The sequence below is a fragment of the Homarus americanus genome, unplaced genomic scaffold (assembly GCF_018991925.1).
Source record: "Homarus americanus isolate GMGI-L3 unplaced genomic scaffold, GMGI_Hamer_2.0 scaffold39541, whole genome shotgun sequence".
NCBI classification, from domain to species: domain Eukaryota; kingdom Metazoa; phylum Arthropoda; class Malacostraca; order Decapoda; family Nephropidae; genus Homarus; species Homarus americanus.
In genome coordinates this window covers 32,642-52,756 of record NW_024748840.1, presented here as the reverse complement: position 1 = coordinate 52,756, position 20,115 = coordinate 32,642, and the positions used below count along the sequence as shown (strand labels likewise).

At 36.6% G+C, this 20,115-nt stretch overlaps 2 protein-coding genes and 1 long non-coding RNA gene across 3 annotated transcripts; 2 read left to right on the top strand and 1 right to left on the bottom strand.

The window, feature by feature from the left end:
- Positions 1-1,766: 1,766 nt before the first annotated feature.
- On the bottom strand, positions 1,767-2,920 carry LOC121880448 (keratin-associated protein 19-2-like). The gene is made up of 3 exons (XM_042387637.1): positions 2,815-2,920; positions 2,266-2,501; positions 1,767-1,923 (listed from the first exon to the last, which is right to left on the bottom strand). Exons 1-2 carry the CDS (start codon positions 2,824-2,826, stop codon positions 2,268-2,270), a joined length of 246 nt encoding a protein of 81 aa, XP_042243571.1. The 5' UTR covers positions 2,827-2,920; the 3' UTR covers positions 1,767-1,923; positions 2,266-2,267.
- Positions 2,921-4,829: 1,909 nt separating this feature from the next.
- LOC121880436 (neuropeptide-like protein 30) lies at positions 4,830-6,956 on the top strand. The gene is made up of 2 exons (XM_042387623.1): positions 4,830-4,919; positions 6,759-6,956. Exons 1-2 carry the CDS (start codon positions 4,830-4,832, stop codon positions 6,954-6,956), a joined length of 288 nt encoding a protein of 95 aa, XP_042243557.1.
- An 8,399-nt stretch (positions 6,957-15,355) lies between these two features.
- Positions 15,356-19,203, top strand: LOC121880454. The gene is made up of 3 exons (XR_006091541.1): positions 15,356-15,407; positions 16,910-17,324; positions 17,459-19,203. It is a non-coding gene; the product is annotated as an uncharacterized LOC121880454 (long non-coding RNA).
- Positions 19,204-20,115: the final 912 nt, after the last annotated feature.

Below are 20,115 nucleotides of genomic sequence, written 5' to 3'. Positions count from 1 at the left end.
TAAGCAATGATCACCTGGTATTTGTCCAACAACAACATAACTAAAAAAAGAAGTTAATTTTTATTTACATGTTTCCTTATTATCTTTACAACTATCAATAATTTCCGCTGACAGACAATTGACCTAAATCTTGACAAGTACAGTACGTGTATTTTTCTGCTTGGTATAGATATATTGTTTACCTGTATGATAAGTGTTAATTGATGAAGGTAAGATAATATTCCGGAGTTGGAGGGACCTGACACCTTATACTGAACCTCCATTGGTACCTGACACTTTATACTGAACCTCCATTGGTACCTGACACCTTATACTGAACCTCCATTGGTACCTGACACCTTATACTGAACCCCATTGGTACCTGACACCTTATACTGAACCTCCATTGGTACCTGACACCTTATACTGAACCTCCATTGGTACCTGGCGCTGTTCTCTTATCACTATACAAGACGAGGGTCACTGACTGCCTCACGTGGAGTATATTACATTCCTATTACATCATTCACACGCCATGCTGCTGAGTCTGCCCTATATTTGTCCATCAGTCGACTAGTGTTATATTATATTCTTTAATAATAAAATGGTAATAATTTAGAGTGTCTATAATTTATCTGCCTCGTTTAATAGGTAGATCATATAGGTTTTATTTTACTTGACGTATATCGCTTCATAACGTTATTATCATATTTTTATAAGAAATATTTAGAGTTGAATGTGGATATATGGCGCGGATATATATTTTTACGATTATCTTATTATTCAATTCAATGATTTCCAAACTGTGTACCGGGGAGTTTATGCCGTTAGCTGGGGGGGAGGAACTCAAAATAGTTTGTTTAACGTTGCTGAAAATGGGAAATATTTGAATAGGTTAATACAGTGTCCGTAAAACCTATTTACTGACTCACAACGACAGAGCTGATGTGAAAACTACAAATATGGAAAGTATTTTAGGATTTTTTTATTTTTTTAGTTTTCCTCAAATCAGATATATTTCCTGGTAGCAATAGAATGGAAGTCAATAATGAACAATTCGTTGGAAAAATTATATATGCAGTTTTTATTTAATTAGAAGGATATTGATGTCTCAAAATTTGAACGGAAAGGAAATTAATTTATTGTTAACACTCTCTTTGTGTTGATATAATTTTTGGCTGCATGTTAAAAAGTAGTATCCTATGTTGTCCAATAAAGCCATCAACACTCTTTTACTGTTTGTGACGTTATTACTGTATGAATCGGGATTTTCTGATGCTGCTATAATGAAGAGAGTGTGTTGTTCTCAGACGATTATAGAAAAAAGCCAGTCAGTCTGTATTTTATCACTGACTGTTATTCGAAAATCATTTGTGCTGACAAGTAACGTTCACACATCACACTGATAAACATAGATGACTCACAATTTAATCTTTATTAATTAAAATTATCAACATTTTAATATATATTTTTAATAATCACTCGGCACTCTTAAAAATATCTTTACTGAAGGGTTCGATGAATTTCAGAATGAACACTGTGACTCCTGTTGTCTCGGTAGGGTTGTCAAAATCCTTCCTCCGTTGTGTCATATTGTCTCATACAAAATCGTCAACATTAAGAAGTACAATAATCTTACTGTTGTCATTTACGAGAATTATCTTAATGTAAAGAGAGTCTACAGACGAGACGCCATAGACACTGTCGAGTCAGAAAGTCACCGCTATTCAAACCTTGGAACATATTATTGGAACACATTACTCTGGTCCATAAAAATACAAAATATAAACATTATAATTTGTTTTATTTCTTTTCATTACATACAAAAATATTCAAGGTTTATATGGAGGGTAAATGAGGAACTAAACGATGGAAAACAGCATTGGACAAAACACTTTAAAATAATAAACTCGGGAAGTTGTGCTGGACTGCCTCCTGGCTGCTCTGAAAAACACAAATTATAAAAAAAAATTAGCATATCATTCATAAGTTTTTAAAATTAAATTCATGTTGATTTTTATTAATGTTTTATCATTAACCTAACAATGATAATTTTAGTATTATGTATTGCGAATTAAATCATAAGTATTGATTATTTTTAGGTTATAAATTTTGTCATATATTTTGTTAATTATGATGGAGCATATTGATCATAATAAATGATTTTAAGGAAACTACTCATGGAAAAATTTACCTTGTAATATTAAAGAATGAATAAGGGTGAAATAAGAAATGCCTGTATGTACAGTTTTCTCTAACTAAGACAAAATATTACAGCAATCTTACCTTTAACGTCCATACCCATAGCCACCGCCGTAGCCACCATATCCACGACCACCATATCCGTATCCACCTCCATAGCCACCATATCCACCACCGTAACCGTATCCACCACCATAGCCATATCCACCATATCCTCCACCATAGCCTCCGTATCCTCCATAGCCACCATAGCCAGGGTCGGGCATGGGGCTGGCCATGGCAGCGGCCACAAGGAGGAAGACGGACAACACAACGATCACCTGAAACACAACATGATGCTACACCTGTGTTGCTTCATTAACAGTCTACACAACATTATGGTTTTTCTCTAAAATTAGACTCTAGAAAGAAAGAAATCATTATTTTTTTATATTTGTTATGCTGTTCGGTAACTACAGTAAATAATCTAAATTCTTACATGGAATCTTATAATATTATCTGAATTATCTTTATCACAGTCTAAAATATATATTGATGAGGAATAAGTTTTGAGAATAAAATAGTTAAAAGAACAATCAACAATCTCAGGTGAGATGAACAAAAATTATCTGATGCAAGATACTAGATACTCACAGCCTTATACATCTTGACGAAGTTTTGAGTCTGACTGTCTATCCACCGACAGGAGTCACCTTAAATACCCCGCCGTGGAATAAAAACAAAACAAAACAGAGGTTTGTGGCAACTGAGGGAAACTTGTCATAGTGTCAACAGACCACAGATATACCTGCCTGCCCGACCTTCACCTGTGCGGGTCTCTGGAAAACAATAACACACCACAGAGAGCATTCACAGCCGGAAAATATATGAACAATGGGCGAAGAATTGGAGCTCATGATCGCAGACTGACGGGGTAGACAAAGGTTGTACTGACCTCAACGAGAAGAAAACGAAAAAAAGAAAAGAAAAAAATGAATGAATGAATGATTTTACTTTATACATATCATAGACTAGTGGTACCAACAGAGAGATATTTAGGTATTTATTTTTTAGATGGACCACCCAAGTTTATTCTACCTTAAAATTAACTACCCAATGCTAACCTAACCTAACATACTCCCCGGATATCGTAAGGGCATTTAACCTTAATGTGAAATAAACTGAGATGACTAATCTTTAGGTGATTATTTCAGACTAAATGACGTTTACAAAAAAAAATACAAAATCAGAAAATATGCCAAATGTTGCGTTACCGTAAATATTACACAAAATACAGTTATGCAATATATTAAAAACAATGAGATTAAATATGGAAATATTATAAAACAGTTGTAATAATAATGATATCCAAAATATTACTGAAATATGTCCTTAAAATCTGAATAAGGTTAGATTATTTATAGTGTTTCATTATTTAAAAACATATAATATTATTCTGTATTCTAATCTGTCCAATTCTTTATCCCAATACACACATAAACATTCTTAAACTACGAAAAATTCCAATAGTTTGGTTTATTTGCACACGCAGGTACAGAATGATTATCCCACGAGCAACAATGCATCACAGAACTCCCACGCGACTTGTACAACATAGAACCTTGTCATTATTCAACACCACGCCTTTCGAAGCGTTATAAAACCCATTCTAAGACGTCTATTATTTTTTCTCACAAGGACAGTGAGTATCAGTGCGTACGGGAGACGAGGGTGTGGCCGAAGCGAGTCAAGCGCTTGTAGTGTGACAAAGTGAGGTTGGCGCTCGGTGACTGTGAACAAGGTTAGGTTGGGGCCCCTGGTATGAGTGTGAACGAGATAGGGTTTCCTCAGTATACAGGGTGGTGCACAAATCACTTTACCTAGAACAAAGCAACAGAGACATTATTATGGGTAAAACAAATTACACACACCATCCTGTATAGAAATAATCACACTTGCTTAATATTTCCAATTATTTTAAAATTAATTCGCAAAGTTTCTTTCTTATTAGATACACACTAAGGAAATTATAGATAGTTAGAGAACAATGGCTTTCAAGAATTTCAGATATCAACTTGGAAATCTGTGAAAATAATAATTGTTGATATACTTATATGTGGACAAAGAAACAGTTTGATATTAAATGAAATCATGATCAATTAAAATATTCGATACAATACAATAATATGTATAAAAAATCGCAATTTAAAAATAAATGTAAAAACGAATAGCAAAAATAACAAGAAAAAATATATAAAAAGTACAAAAATTAAAATAAAATAAAGACTTTAAATAAATAATACAAATAACAAACAGAAGAATAAGATAACAAAGACAAATAATCAATAAAAAAACAATTAAAGGATAACAAGATAGATAACAAAAACAATAACTAACCAAAACAAACAAAAGATAACAAAACATATCACAAAAACAATAACTAACCAAAATTAACAAAGATAACAAAATAAACAAAGACAACAATCAAGAAAAAACAAAACAAAAACAAAAGAACCAAGAGAATAGTTAAGTAAATCAAAGAAGAAAAACGACAATACTGAAACACTTCCCCATGTAAGAGTTTGTTTACAGAGTGACTGGTCGACTTTAGAAAGATATGAATCATTTGCCAGAGACCAACACCTTCTATAATTGGAATTGGTGTCAGTATGAGCCATTTAGGACCAACACCTTCTATAATTGGAATTGGTGTCAGTATGAGCCACTTAGGACCAACACCTTCTATAATTGGAATTGATGTCAGTATGAGGCAATTATTAAGGACCAACACCTTCTATAATTGGAATTGATGTCAGTATGAGCCATTTAGGACCAACACCTTCTATAATTGGAATTGATGTCAGTATGAGCCATTTAGGACCAACACCTTCTATAATTGGAATTGATGTCAGTATGAGGCAATTATTAAGGACCAACACTTTCTATAATTGGAATTGATGTCAGTATGAGCCATTTATTTAGGACCAACACCTTCTATAATTGGAATTGATGTCAGTATGAACCAATTATTAAGGACCAAAACCTATAATTTTAACCTATTCTCCCATTTTCTATTTAATATATCAAAGTAATTTAACCTAATTAACCCATTTAACACATTTAGCTTAATTCTAATTAAACCCGTTTGACCCATTTCCTACTGAAGCTATTTAATTTATTTCCTAATTAATGTAACTCACCTTGAACTGCTTAATAGGTAAGGACTGAGAAATGGAAAGGGAATTATTTATACCTTCGTCCCTCCCTCTCTCCCTTCCCACCCTTCTCTCCCTTTCCCCTCCCCTTTATCATAACTCCTTGAGGCAGCGCTAGGGTGTTTAATCCCCAGGTGAAGTAAGTTGAGCTGTATCCAGGTGATCCCACATATATTAATACACACACATACTATATTTTTTTAGGTTGGGTTTGGTTAGGTTAGGTTAGGTTAACACAATCGATGCTATGGAAATGATTTATGTCTATTTCAACCCCCAACCATTCGTTAATTGATGACGACACAATATTATAAACTCTACGCACATAAAGGCCATTTTTATAATCACACAACACAATATAAAAAGTTCAGAACAAGGACAAATATTTTAACATAGTCACCCCGTTACGCTCTTACCGTTTTCCTTACGTCCTTCCAAAACCTTGATGACTCTCTACCCAGGAAAACATGTCAAGCTAAATAAGTCGTAAATTATTATTAAAATCTTTTTTTTCCTCCTTGTTCTGCTTTCATTTTTTATCACCTTATTGTTCTTCCGGTTGGCCTCTAAAATGTTAACCTGGCCGAGGAAAATATGCGAGGGTGTGTCTGGGTGTGTCTGGGTGTGTCTGGGGGTTCCAATATTTCGAATACATTCTTTTATGGATTTTTTGAAGTTCATTGTTCACGAGGGAGTATATAAGGAGGTGGACTGCAGTGAGGACCTCAGAGTTAGTTTGACGCTCATTCTGTACACCATGATGAAAGCTGTGAGTATACCTTAACTTTTATGTTCCACGGGATATTTTGTGATCATGTGAATATTTATATGTAGATTAAATTGTAAATATAATTACGTTTTTATGTGTAATAATACTCTTGCTAGTAATGTATGGTATTTTTTTAATTAATATAAAATCGAGGTTATGGAGCAATACTCTTATATTCTTTGTGTATAATTGATAATATTGAGTAAGATATTATTTTATTGTTATACATAAAGAATTAGTTATTTTGTTGGTAAGCTTATATCCATAATTAATTATCATCTTTACTTCAGGAATAACAAAACAAAAAGATATTCCTCATTTTTATATCATACAAGGTACAGGAATTTGACCTTTATCCAATTACAAATGCAACCACAAGCAGGTACTGACTATTGCTCGTAATTTTCAACACACACACACACACACACACACACACACACACACACACACAGACAAACATACACACACACACACAAACACACACACACACACCCACACAGAGACACACACACACACACACACACACACACACACACACACACACACACACACAGAGCTGTATTATGTAGACTGTTAATGAAGCAACACAGGTGTAGCATCATGTTGTGTTTCAGGTGATCGTTGTGTTGTCCGTCTTCCTCCTTGTGGCCGCTGCCATGGCCAGCCCCATGCCCGACCCTGGCTATGGTGGCTATGGTGGAGGATATGGTGGCTATGGGGGCGGATATGGAGGTGGATATGGCTATGGTGGTGGATACGGTTATGGTGGTCGTGGATATGGTGGCTACGGCGGTTATGGATATGGACGCTGAGGTAAGTAGCTGATTCAATAACCGTAATATTTCCTCCACATTAAATCTCTTCAAATAAAAAGACAATAAAAAATATATTAATATATTTAAACAACTCAGACAATATCAGCAAATATCAGAAAAAATACGGCATATAATATAAAATTCTACAGTGCATAATTATCAAGAGAATCACGACCAAGTTGAGAATTTTCAATACATCCGGTAAATTCTCACTTTTATTCATTATATTTCACCTATGATAAATCTTCAACACATCGTTCATATTATTGGTTTATTTATTATCGTTTAGTTTATTAAAATAATTCTGTGTTTTTTTAGTTTTTTTTTTACGTAAATATAATCACTGAAATAATTAATTGGTAATATAACGGTGTTGTACTGATAGATGATAAGTTGAATTATATATAAGATTATATTTGATTAGAATTAAGACGATACTGCAATTTTTAATATGTAAGAATAATAATTAATTTTTAAGGAGAAAACTAAACAAATTATCAGATTCTAATAAACCATGACTTCTCTTTTACTGTACAGGACGACCGAAAGTGATCATCTCAACCATCCTGGGAATAACATTAAGACGTTCTGACGTTGGCCAGTTTTGTAAATGTTCATATGAACCTTTTTCTCACCACCAGTTTAGTAATTATATGCAATAAACTCTAGTAACTAAGACTAATTCTGTTTACAATGAACCTCCACTGGGGATACAGCACACTAGATACTAAACCTTAGGTAGTATACGAAACAATGAGGTCTGCACTGCACTCTATCACCTTCTGGTCCTTAACTGTAAAGATAATGACCTATTGACTTCTGGATTTACTATAGTGATCCAGGCTTAACCAAAGACTCTCAGTGCAGGAAGTAAACGCTGTAACCACTTGGCCTCATCTCGTTTATATAATTTAAATAAAAAAAAGAGTAATTTGCCCTATAATAATCATTAAAACAGGTTCACATATCATGAGTGACTGGGATACACTACTAAGGTACAATAGGTAGCCTCTGTATTTGTTATATTACATCCTACTGTAACTCATCAGGTGTTGAGAGCTTCAGTAACTCCTAAGTACGGGAAAACAAACATCTTCTGCCCTTAACATTAACATAAAGAGAGACAGGTTTTGTTTTAGCTATGTACCCCCTTTTGGCACTTCACTCTTACTTCTTCTCAGTTTATTCTGAAAAGTTCCAAATTCGAAACAATTAAGCATTATTCGAATCGGCTTCATAAACAGGAGTATCATTGAAACAATACTCGAGACACACTTCATAACAGTGAGACAAAATGTATCTGTACAGACATTTTATAATAATATGTGAGTCAATAGAACAAATAGTAATAACACTGATAATATTACAATATATACACGGTAATATTGTCGAAAACGGAATGCCATGCTGCTAGAAGACTGGTTGAGAGCTTTATGGGTTCGAATACCGTAAGACACCCATATTCATACCGACGGTTGACTGTGTATTGTGGTGATCTGTCGGTGTAATGTCTGCAAGTCTGCCGAAGTAATCTGATGAAATGTAGATTTATAATGAGATGGTGTTAAGGATTATGAAGCGGTGGTATAATGCAAAATATTGTCTATATATCATGAATTTTCGTGGGTGTAAAGTGCAAAAAGGGGTATTTATATATATATTAAGTGATGGGTTTATACGTAAGGTAAGACTGAGGGTAAATCAAAGAATGAAGCAGCGAAACAATCATCATGATAGAGAGTTGACATTGCTGTAGTTTCTGTTAGGACAAGACCCATTAAGTACAGCAACATTTGGTAGTGAACAAGGCTAACGAATCATCAATATGCGAAGGTGTTGAAGGAAGATATATACAGAATGCCTCATTGATAAAACACTATAGGAAAATTAATAAAAAAAAAATTAGGTGGAGGGATTATAACAAAGTGACGAAAATGATAGAGAAATGAACACTTACTGTATATAGGAAAGCCAGATGTTACATGGAATAACTCAATCAATAATACCCAGTCATATAAGGAATAGCACCAGAGAGAGGCTACAGTTGCATAGGCTGTATGTATAAAACTCTACGGTGACCACAACCCACATTTAACTTACTCACTCCTCTATTTCTTTCTATTATTGACTCTTGATCTTTGACCTTCACGAACAGCGTCACTAAAATATTTCTGTGGCTTAGGAATCGATTCATTAAGTGAGTTAGTGAGAGTTTTTGTTACTTTAATTTGTAAGAAAGTTGTAAAAGTTTTGAAATTATAGAAACTCGGATATTAAAAGATCAACAGTAGTAAAGGATTAGGTTATGTTTAGTGATAGAGAAGGAAGAGAAGGATGAAGAGAGAAAGCAAAGGAGAAGGAAGAGAAAAATGAAGTTGAAATTAATTCTTATTATTATTGTTATAAACACATGTGAGTCATGGTGATAAAAATACCTCCCCCCCCTCACTCCCTCCCTCCCTCCCTCCCTGCCCCTTCACACACATATTGCGTCCTGACCACCAGAGGGTCAAGATATACTCAGCGCTCCGCTCTTTTGGCTGCCTGGTCCTGCACCTCAGCTCCCCCCCAACCCCTCCCCCCCAACTGAAAATTTACTTTCGGAAAGGAGAAGAATCAGTGTCATTATCCTTCACACCCACCAGTGAGGTCTAAGACTACCCAGCGGTAACCGCCCCTGGGAGCCAACCACCATCTTCTGACCAGGCAGTATAGTATTAAACAGTCTACTCACGGAACAACCGCAGGTCGGCTTTACACCTGACTGTGAGGTACCACAACAAAATTTAGTAGAGAGTCAGGTACTGTTACACCACATCATGCGGCCCATGACACAGCGAAGTAATAATACAGTTGCTACAACGTTATGTGAAGTCCCACACGTCAACACCTGTGAACGAGCTACTGCATCACGTGAGGTCCCACACGTCAACACCTGTGGACGAGCTACTGCATCACGTGAGGTCCCACACGTCAACACCTGTGAACGAGCTACTGCATCACGTGAGGTCCCACACGTCAACACCTGTGAACGAGCTACTGCATCACGTGAGGTCCCACACGTCAACACCTGTGGCGAGTTACTGCAGCACCACGTGAGGTCCCTCACGTCAACACCTGTGGGCGAGTTACTGCAGCACGTGGCCTACGTGATCTCACACAGAAGGGCAAGAGACCAGCCCCTTCCATCAACTGCAAACTATAAATTGAGTGTTGAATTTATGTTCCTTCTCCTTATATTAATGGAAGCTTTTGTTAAACGACCCACCCAACCCCATGTCTTTGCATGTAAAAAGTCATTTTTGTCTAATGTATGACCATCGTCATTAAACCGTTCATTATTATTACACACACACACACACACACACACACACACACACACACACACAAGCTCTTTCAATAAACCGTTAATTATTATTATTATTATTATTACATGCACCCACCTCTCTCTTCACAAGCACATTTTTCAAGAGTTATCCTTCATAAGATTGAGCCCGCTTGCAGTCACGTTTTCTGTGGTCATAAGTCACAATACTGCGCTGACACTTAAGAGCCTGTATTCACCTTAAGATATTTGATTAGTGATATTTTTTGTGATAATTTTAAGTGTTTAAATTGGTGGCTAGTGTGGGGAAAGAGTTAAGAGACAGACATCCTTGTGCATATACTCAGACCATCTGAATAAACACACACACACACACACACACACACACACACACACAATCCATTAATTATTTCATATAAAGAGTCTGTAATTCACATGATTCGCTACTCAACACGTACTCTCTAAGGCATCATTAGCATATCAGAACCTGTAATATACACAAGTAAATCTGGGTACATGAGTACTAACCATGGTGGCCCTGGTTCGAACCCGGGACCACCATTAAGTTACAATATACTGAAAAAAATCGCTAATTGTCTCTTTAACTTACTACCACCGTCACTAACGACAAGAACCATACCACAGATGAATCGCTAATCATCCCAAATACTATTCTAAAATAATTCTCTAATCAACACTTAATCTCCATGACCAACAATATAAATACTCAAATTAAAGTATTTGTCATTGTCATTCATCTTAATCGCATATTTTTTTTAACCCCATCTTCCTCGTGTGTGGTGTACAGGTCAGGAGATGTAGCAATCTTTACGTTTGTTTGTTTGGTAAACTTCCTTTCACAGTGACGAGCTGTTAAACTAGGGCATGGCCGAGGAGGTACTGTGAGGTATACCTGTGTTGTTGTTGATGTTGTAATTATTAAATTTAGTTATAGGAACAGTGGTGGCAGGATGTAGGCCACCAGGCTAGGGGTGAAGCTGCCATTCATGCCATGTGAAAGATATAACGAGGAACGTGACTGTGATGCTGTGCTCCTGGTAGACGCCTCTGATGCTTTCAAAGTCCTCAACCGCAAGGCTATACTGTACATCATCAAGAATAAGTGTTCAAGCTTTACAAAATATGTGGAAAATACCTACAGGAACTCGATAGACCTCTATATAACGAGCTTCAAGGCCCTAGTTAAAGATACTGCCATACAGTCAGGTCATAACCGTGCTCCAACATAGATTAAATTACGAGACAACCAAGGTCAAACAGGTAGTGAACGCCGATGATGGCACAGAAACAGGAAAAGTGGTGGGACCCGGTGACTACATGCGGCACGTCCAAACGCCAGCAAATCCATTCTCACTGTGAAGCCAGACTATTACGCATTGGACTACAGAGATATTCAATGGAAATGAGGTGAAAATAACAAAGGAAGGCCAAAGTCTCTTGGCCCGGTTATCAAAACGATTGATTTAAGATCAAATACGTAACTGAAAAGGTGAACGAGTGGGTGAAAAAATACAGTCTCTGTCAGGAACTGCTAAGAAAGTAATCGGCCACATTGCAAACAAGGAATCAGTAATCTGCCGGAGTCAAACACAGTGCAATTAAAATTACAAAAATAAAGCTTGAAATCGATTATCAAGAAATATAGAACTAAACAATATACTTTATCCAGAAAAGTTATGATATAAAATTATGTTTCTCATTTAACAACACAAAGGAAATGATTATTCTACGACTCACATAATATTCAACTTAATAGAATGTCCTGTGCATTTTTTGTGAAATTTTGTTCAAATTTATTCCTAGCTGCTTCCACAATTTCCTTTTTTTGTGACTGCTAGTGAGCTTTGAGCGGTACACTACAGTGCTTGCTCTTTACATAAGTCTGCTGGGAATTGTAGGTTGACCCCAAAAATGAAATCACTATGAAAACTACTGTGGTTTCAGGATATAAATACACAGAGAACCATCAGCTACATCTGTGCATTACCAACGTTAAAGTAATACAACGTTTCAACAATTCAGTATTAAAGAACAGACAGTGAGTTAATGAATACAGTAGACATCACGTGTTAAAGAGCCATAAGTGTTATCGGATATGGTGATTTTTTTAATGGGCTTCTCTATGACTTTCACTGAGTGTTGGTGAAGAAAGTGTTCGGCAAATGAGTGAGTAATGATGTAGTGAACGTTGCCAAACACAACAGCCACCTCCTCCACCACCTGCTCCTTCAACATCAGCAGGACGATGAGGAGGGGAGGAGTAGGAGGAGGAGGAGAAGGAGCAGGAGGAGGAGGAGGAGGAAGAGAAGAAGGAGCATGAGGAGAAGCAAAGGGAGGGGTAGGATAAGAGGAGGAAAGAAAGGAAGAGCATTTAGCCATCACATTGACCGCCTCTCCTGACCTCAATGATAGACACTTATCGCGTTTGAGGGATGATTTTCTTTTTCCAGTGTGACTTAACCTAATGATTCACTTATGGCCCCACCTTCTTAGATCGTAATTCAGTGGGTCGGAAAATGAACACGAGTTGATCACAAGGGAAGCTATCTCTATCTCTAGCACGTACTATATCATGCAACAAACACCATTGCTTGCTGACCTGAACGTTATGTAAGGAAGGGGAAAATAAATAATACTGTTTAATGAGGAATCCCAAATGCTCGCCTTTAAACAAATTACACTTATATAAGAGAGAACACTGAGAGGTGAAGATATAGGTCACAACTCTTCTATTTCTTAATATATATTCACCAAAATATGTAACATAATTAATAAATTGACGTTACGGTAAAATATAAACAACAGGGAATTTAAATAAAGTGGAAAAACTCAGAAAATATTATAAATGACCTCTTGTAAAAACCTTGAGAATCTTGACCTCGTGGTAGAAGGTTCAATGAAAATTTGGAACACGAGAAAATAGATAGGAATGACGTGAGATTAACAGAAATAAATGAAAATAAGAAAATGAAAGAAAGAATTGAACACACACACACACACACACACACACACACACACACAGACACACACACACACACACACACACACACACACACACAGACACACACACACACACACACAGACACACACACACACACACACACAGACACACACACACACACACACACAGACACACACACACACACACACACACACACACACACACACACACACACACACACACACACACACACACACACACACACACACACACACACACACACACACACACACAGAATATGCGTAAAAGATAAACAAAGGAATATTTGGTGATCACAGTATTACCTAAGACGAGAGAATGGGAACTGAGACACCGGGAGGAAAGATTCTCAAAGACTGTGTCAACAAACCGGAGCTCAGAGAGGAGTGGTGAAGGGAAGTAAGTGTGAGTTAGCAGGATTGGTGATTGTGATGGAAGGATTAGCATTTCTCCTAATCTGAGTTATTCTCGTGAGCTTCTCTAACTTTTGCAAATAGTTAACGTATGCTAGTGAGGCGTTACGGTAGTGCTGGTGAGATAGTGACCATCTTGGTGATTTTATTTTTTGTCATACTGGTGAACCCTTTTGAGCATATGCTAATGGACTCTACTTGAGTTGAACTACTAAGTCCTTGAGTACGATGCCGACCCATTGAGTACAGATAATTCGCCCATTGAGTACAGATAATCCGCCCATTTAGTAAGATGACTTAACCCTTAGAGAACAATGACTCAGTACCTTGAATACGATCTGTTACACATTTTAATCCCTTGTGCACGGTGATGCTTCTGAGCTGAATAAAATCGTCTTTTTTTAGCTAAATAAAATAACAAAAAGGATTAAAAACAGTTAATAATCATCTTGAGTACGATGGTATTGCACTCAAGGGGTCAAGCTATCGTGGTGAGTAATTCGGGTTATAATTATGAATCGGTCTTGTTATCTTACTCGAAATACGTGATATATCTTTCATACCTGCCATGACAAACGATGATACAGGAATAATTATCATAACCTGTAACATCTCATTCTCTTTTGCATTTACCTGGCGATTCACACCTGTCATTAAACTAATAATGAAAGTAAACTTCTTTTTTTTTGTCAAATAAAAATATAAAATTATATCTACTTATATTTGTTTCAGATAGTTGAGCCTTTTGTGCACGGTGTCGCCTCTGAGCTGAATAAAATCGTCTGGTGTTAGGTAATGAAATATTTAAAGTCGATCTAAAACTTAAAGAATAAAGGGGTTAAATTATCCCTGTCGTTTTCAGGCCGAGAGATATCATAATTTATCTGTCTGTTCTGATAATAAAAAATGATCATGTCAGTTTGATAAATTGAGAAAGATTAAGCGAAAGGATATTATAATTAGAACATAACTTTATGATATTATTTTGTAGACTATGTTCGCTAATCAACATTTTCCATACATCTTTGACATAAGTCTCGTCCTTCACTTATAAATATGTGTATCTAACTATACAAACTCATTTTTGTTCAATAACTCGAAAAAAATTCCCGTATATCGGAGTTAAATTTATCATATAGCTTTATTTAATTTAAAGTCTTAGTTGAGTTTTATGATTTGTATATTTTGTAAATATTTCTAGTAGTTGTGTCCACTATTGAGAAAATTTACGGTAGCCTGGACATTCAGTACCCTCACAAACCGTCTGCTTGTATACATACTATCATTAACTTACATCATAACTCGGTTCAGGGATTAAACAGTAAAATGTAAATAAGAGAGAATCCAGCGTAACAATTTCTGTATGGCGTAACTCAGCTCAAGAGGTCAGAAAGTAATATTACGCAAAAGGAGAGAGAGAGAGAGAGAGAGAGAGAGAGAGAGAGAGAGAGAGAGAGAGAGAGAAAACTCTTGAATTCTACCTCACCTGGTACGGGCGAGCAAGAGAATTCAGATAAGTTTATTTGCCATTTCATCCAGACAGGTTAAATCAATATTGACTCGTCGTTTTCAGTCTGTTGGGAGACTGTCGTCAGTGGTGACGTCATGAAGGGAGGGGAGGGGTCGTATGGGCAGGGTATATATATAAACCTGGTGTTGGAGGGATAGCAAGTCAGTGCCTTCACATCACCACCACGATGAACAGACTCGTAAGTGTTTTAATTATATCAAGTGTATAAAAGTATTAAATAGAAAATATCATATACAGTGCTACGTGTCTTGTAAGTAGAAAAGTTTATATAGTGTCTTAAGTATATATTAGAAATACTAAATAGATATAATAAGTTAGGTTTGTTATGTTCTCGTGTGTTTTCCATTGTTGTGGCGTTACACTCTACTCCATTATCATCTGTGACGATAAAGGAGCTACAGGAATTCTTATTGTCTTCTCTAATTTGGTTGACGGAAAGTGCTTAACTATTTATTATTTTTAAACTTTTTTTTTATAATTTTAGATCGACTTTTTACGATTGTTTGACGATCATAGATATATTATTTTAAGAACTACTGTATCTAAATGTTTATCATTTTGGGGTCAATAAAGTATTAAATGACCTTGTAAACAACCCTTATTGGAGAAAGATGTTTTAGAGAGTTTTTTAAAAGAAGTAAATTAAACAGAAAATAGCGGAGGACTAAAGCAATCGATTAAAATATTGTGTTGGTTAGTATCATGAGCTAATGATTACAAACTACTGGAAGATAATGTTGGGAGCGAGTGGCAGCTTGAGTGAGAGAAATTACGAGTTTCCATCTACAGGTCTATTGTTGACACTGTATAAGAAGAAACAGTGTGGTAAGCCTTCACAGATTACAATACATATTTAGAGTTCAGGAATTTCTGGGAATTTTACGAGAATTTGAACTCCAGATTTATTGAAAATCTGTATAATCTGAATTTCTTAGAACTTAAAAAAAATGACATTACAAACACAAACGATAAAACAATGTAATACCCGATTTCTTTAAAATATTACCCCAAAAAACATAAGATGCAAAAAATAAAACAAATATAAAATAATCGATTTCCTAAGAACTATAGAAAAAAAATAAAAAAAAAACAAGGAGAAATCTTACAACCCGAAAGTGAAAAAAATGTGATATATATGTGAATTTTAAAACAATATAAAAGGAGCTGAAGTGAGAAAAATAAACAAATCAGATTTAATAAGTAGCTTTTCTTAAACAAAAGACGTGTCTCAGGATTGCACTCTCTGACGATTGTAGAATTTCTTGTGTTTGATCAACTTTCACTCCTGGCTCCTGTGTTGGTTTTAGAATCTTTTGGTCTGAGTATAATTTCGCAAGTATAATAAAGTCTTTCAGTTAGAGAGAGAGAGAGAGAGAGAGAAAGAGAGAGAGAGAGAGAGAGAGAGAGAGTGAGAGAGAGAGAGAGTTTAACTTTCATTCAAGCGACGTTTGATTCAGTACACAGTCTAAAAACGTCACTAAATGGATAATAACGATACTATCATACAATAATATTAAAATTGAAATGTTAAAAATAATATTGCATTTAGTCAATGTATTACCTCATATACTGTAACCTAACTAAAGTATTAATATTTCCAAGAGGCAATGAAGTTTTATAGGTAGTCTGTTTACCTCGCCATGTTGACGAGTGACGGAATTCATTGTTTACTTTTTCCAGGTGATTGGTGTGGTGTTCGTGTCCCTGCTCGTGGCCGCGGCTTTGGCTAGCCCTAGGCCTTACCCTGGTTTCTTCTTTGGCGGTAAAAAAGGAGGTGGATTTGGTGGGAAATGTTGTAAAGGTGGGGGAGGCGGTGGGTATGGTGGCGGTGGTGGTGGATACGGGGGCGGTGGACACGGCGGAGGCGGTGGACACGGTGGTGGTGGATACGGAGGCGGTGGACACGGCGGAGGTGGTGGACACGGCGGTGGTGGATACGGAGGGGGTGGACACGGCGGAGGTGGTGGACACGGCGGTGGTGGATACGGAGGCGGTGGACACGGCGGTGGCGGAGGAGGCGGCTATGGCGGTGGTGGTGGCGGCTATGGTGGTGGTGGTGGATGTTGTGGTGGCGGCGGTGGCGGATATCACTAAGGTATGTACAGTGTATATACGTCTCCATGTATGTATATATGCTTAGTATGTATTTTATAGTTTAATAAGAATAATAATAATAATAATAATAATAATAATAATAACTACCTTCCCCCAATTTTTTTTCCATTTCAGATCAACCCTGTAAGAAAATTGCCCTCTCGGATGTCTTATGAAAAAAAAGAATATAATTATTTTGTATTTTATTCCAATAAAATCTACTAGTCCTTTTGTTTATCTATTTTCACTTTTATTAATCTATTACTTAATTAGAACAGCATTGGTGCTTATTAGCTTATTTGTGTGTTTAGATCGTTGAGTTTATATGATAATTTGTGGCTTTGTGTGTTTTTTCGCTTATCTACGATTATTTATTTATTTCTCGTGGTAACATGGAAACAAATGCTCCACCGCCTACTACCATGTTTATCTCTTTCAAGACACGCTCACCGACCTTGATAAGCCTGGCAAGTTATTTTCTTTGGTTGTGTATGATTTTGCAAAAGGCTTCGACCTTATAGACCACTCAGTTGTTATCCAGAGTCTCTTCGTATTAAGACTGCAATCCACACTTCTCCGCTGGTCGCAGAGTCCAAGGCCCTTTTAGGAAGCTTAGTGAGTGGAGCAGAACAATAAGTGTTGCACCTCAGGGTGCTCTATGTGGGCCCATCGCCTTGCTGCAAGAGACTCCCACAGACGCCTCAAGTACGTCGACGATCTTACCATCTATGAGTCAGCACCACCAGCACCCTAGGCCTCAGAAAGCGACATATTTACCAACAAGAAACCCCTAATCTACCGGGATCTAACGATAACCGATACCAGCATCCCGGCAGTGGAGTCACCATCATCAACAACCTTTCATGACAAGACTACGTTAACAATATCACCACAAGAGCAGCCAAGTTTCTTCACATTCTTTACACCCTCAGAAAAGTTAATGCTCCACCACAACTGATCAGAGCATACGTCATGTACATCCGACCCATCCTGGAACACTGCTGCCCACTCCTCCTCGCCGGGCTCATACTACAGCAGGTGAAGCAGACAGAAGGAATTCAACGTCGGGGTTATGATAATAGCAGTGAGATGGAACACTAGGTATCAAAACGCCCTTGATATGTTCGAACCGACTACATTGGGACAGAAGTACGAGGATCTGTGCCTGAAGTTCGATCATGGTCTACTGGAAGAGCCACGCCATTATGACCTACTGCAGCCACGGAGGCAAGAGGTCAGTGCCACGGTAACACGGGGCTCAGATCATGTTGAAAACTTATGCTGTGGCACCAGATTCAGGAAATCGTGTATCCTATGTAGTGTATCCAAACTTAATTCACTTTATTTATGACTAAAACTTCATCTTTGTAATATTTTAATTCATGTACCCAGAAACTTAACCTTTATGTATTTATCATTTGGTGGAGATTTTAACCTTAACTTGTATTATTGTGGTGATCTTATACAACATTTATGTACACATGTTTCTTATACACTTTACGTAGCCATGTAATGTTTATCAATCTTTCTCTCTTTTTCTATCATTAATTATCTATATTTACCTATAATTATCTTTCTCTATAGTTGTATATTTTTTTATTTCTTTATACATCCATTTCCGTTCTTTCTTTATTTATATTCCTTTTAGCTATTCATCTCTCTCTCTTACTCTTTCTTACTCCATCTTTCCTTTATTTCTATCTACTTATTCTTCTCGCTTTCTCTCTTTATCAATCATTTTATCATCCTCTTCCTCTCTACCTATATTGATCTTCTCTGTTTCCTCCTCTCTCCCGTTACTACACACATTCCTCCGCCTTGCATATCAAATTAAGTTCCACCAGTTATTGTATTATCTGTCCAATAAATTATTTCAATTCCGTTTTCTCTTCATCTTCCTTATTAACTTTAGTTTTGCCATTCATCATTCTATTCCATAAGTAGATAACGAAGAAGAAAATGAAAGAAATCTGTTTTTTTTTCATTGTTATTGCTGTTGTTCTTGTCAGTATGTTGTTTTTAAAATGTGTTTAGCCCTTTGAGTGTTCATAAGAATATTTCGTCCTATTTAAAGGGTTATTGCACTCAAAGGGTTAAGTCATAGCACTCAAGGGGTTAAATCATCGTACTCAAGGGATTAAATCATCGTACTCCAAGTGGTTAAATCATCGTACTAAAGGGGTTAAATCATCGTACTCAAGGGGTAAAATCATCATACTCAGGGGATTAAATCATCGTACTCAAGGGGTTAAGGTAACCATTAACAATAACAATATGTACAATAAACTAGGAACAATTTTATCTCTCATTCTATAAAGAAAATTAAAAATAAAATGAACCTCGAAGAAAAATGTGTGTGTGTGTGTGTGTGTGTATCAGTTTAAAATGTTAATATTGAGACTTGGAAATAAATGAACTTCAGTATTTGTTTACAGCTGTTTACACTGTCATCAAGGGGTGGTGTGGATGTGGACACTGTCTGTTTACTTTGAAAGTCTTGTTTATTGGATGACATCTAGTCTCTGAGGATGTCCTCTTTGTGTGTATATCGACTGTGTGTACACGAGGGACCTACTGGTACACACAGTCGTAAGCAGAAGGATACAGAACCTCAACTCCTGTACGGTTACACACACACACACACACACACACACACACACACACAAATACACATACACACACACACACACACACACCAATCCTAGTAAAGGCCGGCGAATCAGAGAGCCGACTGATGTAGCACAAACATTAAAACAACACTGAGAACTCATCTTCCACCACCCCCCCAACTC